The following is a 4,321-nucleotide window of genomic DNA, read 5'->3' as shown; positions in this document are numbered from 1 at the left end:
GGTTTTCAAGTCTTTGAGGTAAATAAATACCCAGTAGAGGGATTGCTGGATCATACAGTAGATCGATTCTTAGTTTTTTGAGGAACCTCCATACTGTTTTCATAGTGGCCGTACCAATTTGCAGTCCCAGGTTCTTTTTTCATGTATGGTTGAATTCAACTTGCCAGTATTTTGTTTAGGATTTTTGCACCTATGTTCAGCAGAGATATTGGCCTGTAATTTTCTTTTTGTGTGTGTTGTCCTCGCCAGGTTTTATATCGGGTAATGTTGGCCTCATAAAATGAGGTAGGAAGTATTTGCCTCTTCTTCAGTTTTTTGGAAGAGTTTGAGAAGAATAGGTGTTAAATCTTCGATCATGTGGTACCATTCACCAGTGAAGCCATCTGGTCCTGGACTTTTGTTTTTTGGGAGGTTTTTGATGATTGATTCAATTTCTTTACTATTTGATCTGTCTGTTTAGGTTTTTCAGTTTTTCATAGTTCAGTCTAGGAAGGTTATATATTTTTAAGTCTTTGAACTTTTCTTCTAGGTTATTGAAGTTGTATATAGCCTTTCCTAGTCTCTCGTTTAATCCTTTGTATTTCTGTGGTGTCTGTTATGCTTTCTCCTGTTTTGTTTCTGATTTTATTTGAGTCTTTTCTCTTTTGTCCTTAGGGAGTCTAGCCAGTCTTTCTGAAGAACCAGCTCTTTGTTTCATTAATTTGTTCTATTGTCTTTTTGTTTTCTATTTTATTTAATTCTGCTCTTATTTTCATTCTTTTCTGCCTTCTACTGACTTTGGGCTTTGTTTTTTCTTTCCTAGTTCTTCAAGGTGAAATGTTAAATTGTTTGAGATTTGTCTTGTTTCTTGAGGTAGGCCTGCAATGCTATAAACTTCTCTCTTTTCACTGCCTTTGCTGTAACCCTAAAATTTCGATGTGTCATATTGTCATTTTTATTCGTCTCTACCTTTTGACCTCTTCTTTCATTTCTTCTTTGACCCAGTAGTTGTTCAGTCACGTGTTGTTTCTTCACATAGTTGTGGTTTTTCTTGCTTTCTTCTTGCAGTTGATTTCCAGTTTCATACTGTTGTGGTCGGAGAACATGCTTAGCATAATTTCAGTATTTTTAAATTTATTGAGACTAGTTTTGTGCCCCAACATAGGGTCTGTCCTTGAGAATGTTCCATGTGCGCTTGGGAAGAATGTATATTCTGTCGTTTGGCATGGAAGGCTCTATAAATACCGATTATGTCCATGGTCCAGTGTCATCACAGCCAATATTCCCTTATTAATTTTCTGTTTGGATGATCTATCCCATTGATGACGATGGGGCATTTAGGTCCCCGACTGGAATGTGTTTTTGTCAGTTTCTCCCTTTAGGCCTGTTCGTAATTGTTTTATATACTTTGGTGCTCCCAGATTGGGTGCATACATATTAGTGTTATATCTTCTTGATGTATTGTCCCCTTTATCATAAAATGTACATCTTCGTCTCTTGTTACCTTTTCTATCTTGAAATCTATTTTGTCTGATGTAAGGACAGCTATAACCGCTTTTCTCCAGTTGCCATTTCCTTGGAGTTAATATTATTTTCCACTCCTTGACTTTGAGTCTGTGTTTGTCTTTGTAGCTGAGAAGGGTGAATTTTCTAACCTACAAAATGGGGATAATACCTACTGCATAGGATAGTTCTAAGTATTAAATGAGGTAACTTTAGGTAAAGTGTTTACTACTTGCTCTGGAATTTAGTACACACTTAATAAAAATTTCATTTTTTAAATGTTTGACAATTATTATATATGGTCTAGTTTTTTTGTTTGTTTGTTTTTTGTTTTTTAAAGGCCATGAGTTCAAACCAGAAAGCTATGTTTTTGTTAACGGTATGTTTGGTGTGTTCCCTCTCCCCACGATATGGCCGTCGATGTAAGAAACGCCCAAATCTGTAGAGAATGTTTATAAGCGTTTACTCGAGCCGAACAAAGATCTGCCTGGAAGGAAGTCTCATTTGCCGGAGCGGACCCTGGTGTGAGACACGGGCAGTGTAGACGCCACATCCCAGTTCGACTTGCTCATAGATCAGGCGGATCCTGTAACGCTGGCACTGTGTTAGGGCTGTAGATAATAAGGCTACAAAGTCTGCTCAAAAAGTGGTTCGGAAGTCAGCGGATGTTTACTGGCCATGACTCTCCAGCGGAGGGTGTGGCCAGTGAGGCGGGGGTATGGGAACCAGGCATGTTCTTCAGTCCCAGTCTCAGAACATAGCCTGAGTGTGTGCCGAAATGTCCACTCTTTGCACTTGTGGTGTTTTCCATTTCTAGGGCTTCGTCTACGCTCCTATCAGCTGGAGGGAGTCAACTGGCTAGCCCAGTGCTTCCATTGTCAGAATGGCTGCATCCTGGGAGACGAGATGGGCCTGGGTAAGACCTGCCAGGTATGTTCCTGCGGAGCGACCGCTGCTCCCCAGCACCGAAGTACCTTCTCACAGCTCATTCCTGTCTTTAGTGGCCAGCTACCGGCTTGTACTCTTATACTAAGAAATGAAATGTCTGAGCCTTTCTTTAGAGATCTTAACCTTGGAGTTGACTTTTCTAGTTGTGGGGATAGTTTTGAACTGAGTCACTACCCTTGTCTTAGCCCTTGTCATTGTGGTGAATGGGTGTGGTTTTTCTCTTGTAAGGCCAATCTACCCCTCCCGGGGATCAAATGGACTCTGCCCTCCTTAGCAATACTGTGTCTAGTGAACTGCATCACTTCTGGTATGGCTCTCCCTCCCTCAGTGAGTCGTGGGGCGACTTCCCATTGCTTTGGCATGCCATAGGAGTGCAGAAGAAATCCCCTGTGCTTTGCAAAATGCCTTGATCACCTAATGGTAGGACACAGTCTGGAGACCTGGAGAAGCAGTCATGGCCTCCTTGGTCCTGGAGAAGCAGGTGGTGTGTTGAAGTAGACGCTTCTGGTGGGATGATCGTCAGTGATCATCATCATCCTGTGTCAACCTATGTCAGCGGTAGGTTTGGCTGATGCGAAGTCCAGACACAGACACCCCTTGGGTGAGTCACACGAGGTGTCCTCATCTGTAGGCCACCAAGGAGAGTCGGTGTGGTCGGGATACACAGCAGCGGCAACATGGCTGGAAACCGTGGAGGTGATCCCCGACACTGCAAAGGGTTTACCGCTTGAGCACGCAGGATGCGGGACGGTCTCGCCGTCCTTGCCTAGACTCAGGTGCCCCTCCCAGGCTAACGTCATACGTAAGCGTCACGCCGGAGCGCTTCTGCGGAGAGGGTGGGCCCACCACGTGCTGGAGACTGTCGCAGGCAGGTACACCTCGTTAATCTTGGGGTTCAGAAGACAGCGCGACCTCCGAGTATGGTGCCCTTGGGTTTCTCAGGCAAATAAGCCCAGTTCTAGCACATTCCTGAACTGAGAGCTGTGGAACTAGGACGAGGTAGATCTCTCAGACGTCCCTGGGGGCCAGGCCTGTGCACTCTGGGACCAGGCTCCAGGCCTTCCCTGGGGCCCCCCTCGCCTCGGACGTGGGGACCGAGTCCTGAGTGCATTCAGAGCCAGCTAAGTCCCCCTGTCCTTTGCCCTTCCCCAGAGCATTCATGTAGCCCTAAAAATATCACACCTCCAAACTTGTCTTGCTAAAATTTTGGTTAGAATTTTCGCCTCTGTGTTCGTGAAGGATGTTGGTGACCTCCCTTGTCGCCTGCTGCTGGCATTGCAGTCAGGCCGGACCCGTTGAATGAGCTGAGACGTCCCTCCTCTTCAGCTTTCTAGAAAAATTCGCATAGAATTAGTGTCGTTTCTCCCTTAAATGTTTGCTAGAATTCACTAGCGAATCCAAATTAATTTTGTAAATATATCTGGTTTACAGTAATAAAAGCTAAAATTTCTCTCGTATCCACAGCAAAGGCTCAATGGCATGGTTTTAACTCAATACTTATTGGGTGATTTTTCTGGGCAGAGTCTGGGCTGGGAAATGATAAAGAAGAAAATTATTTCTGTTACGAAATTAATGCAATCTCAGTTTTATTAAAAACAAAAAACAAAACTACCACCCATGACCACAGTACTCTTAAGCATAACCATGAATGACAACATATGTTTACATGGCTGAACTTTTAGGGCACATATACTTCGTATTTTATTAACCTGACACTGTCATTGTAATTTTCTGTTTTATTCTATTCATCACAACCATTTTCTACTGGCTGCATAACATTCCATCAAGAGAATCGATCATAATTTGCTTCAGTGTCCCACGGATGCGGAACAGCAAATCCCCCCCGTTTGTGCTACTTAAGTTGACCTCCCAGTGAACCTCTTTGGGCCTC

The 4,321-nt window shown here is 43.6% G+C and overlaps 1 protein-coding gene across 1 annotated transcript in view; it reads left to right on the top strand.

The window, feature by feature from the left end:
- The window catches only part of LOC105296329 (chromodomain-helicase-DNA-binding protein 1-like), a 19,047-nt gene that overhangs the window by 8,385 nt on the left and 6,341 nt on the right, over positions 1-4,321 (top strand). Inside the window, exon 2 of the mRNA XM_023535296.1 lies at positions 2,300-2,412. Coding sequence (XP_023391064.1) covers positions 2,300-2,412 — 113 coding nt within the window. The remainder of the gene's footprint in view (positions 1-2,299; positions 2,413-4,321) is intronic.

Source organism: Pteropus vampyrus, unplaced genomic scaffold (assembly GCF_000151845.1).
Source record: "Pteropus vampyrus isolate Shadow unplaced genomic scaffold, Pvam_2.0 Scaffold6, whole genome shotgun sequence".
Lineage (NCBI taxonomy): Eukaryota > Metazoa > Chordata > Mammalia > Chiroptera > Pteropodidae > Pteropus > Pteropus vampyrus.
This window is presented reverse-complemented; position numbering and strand designations above follow the sequence as displayed.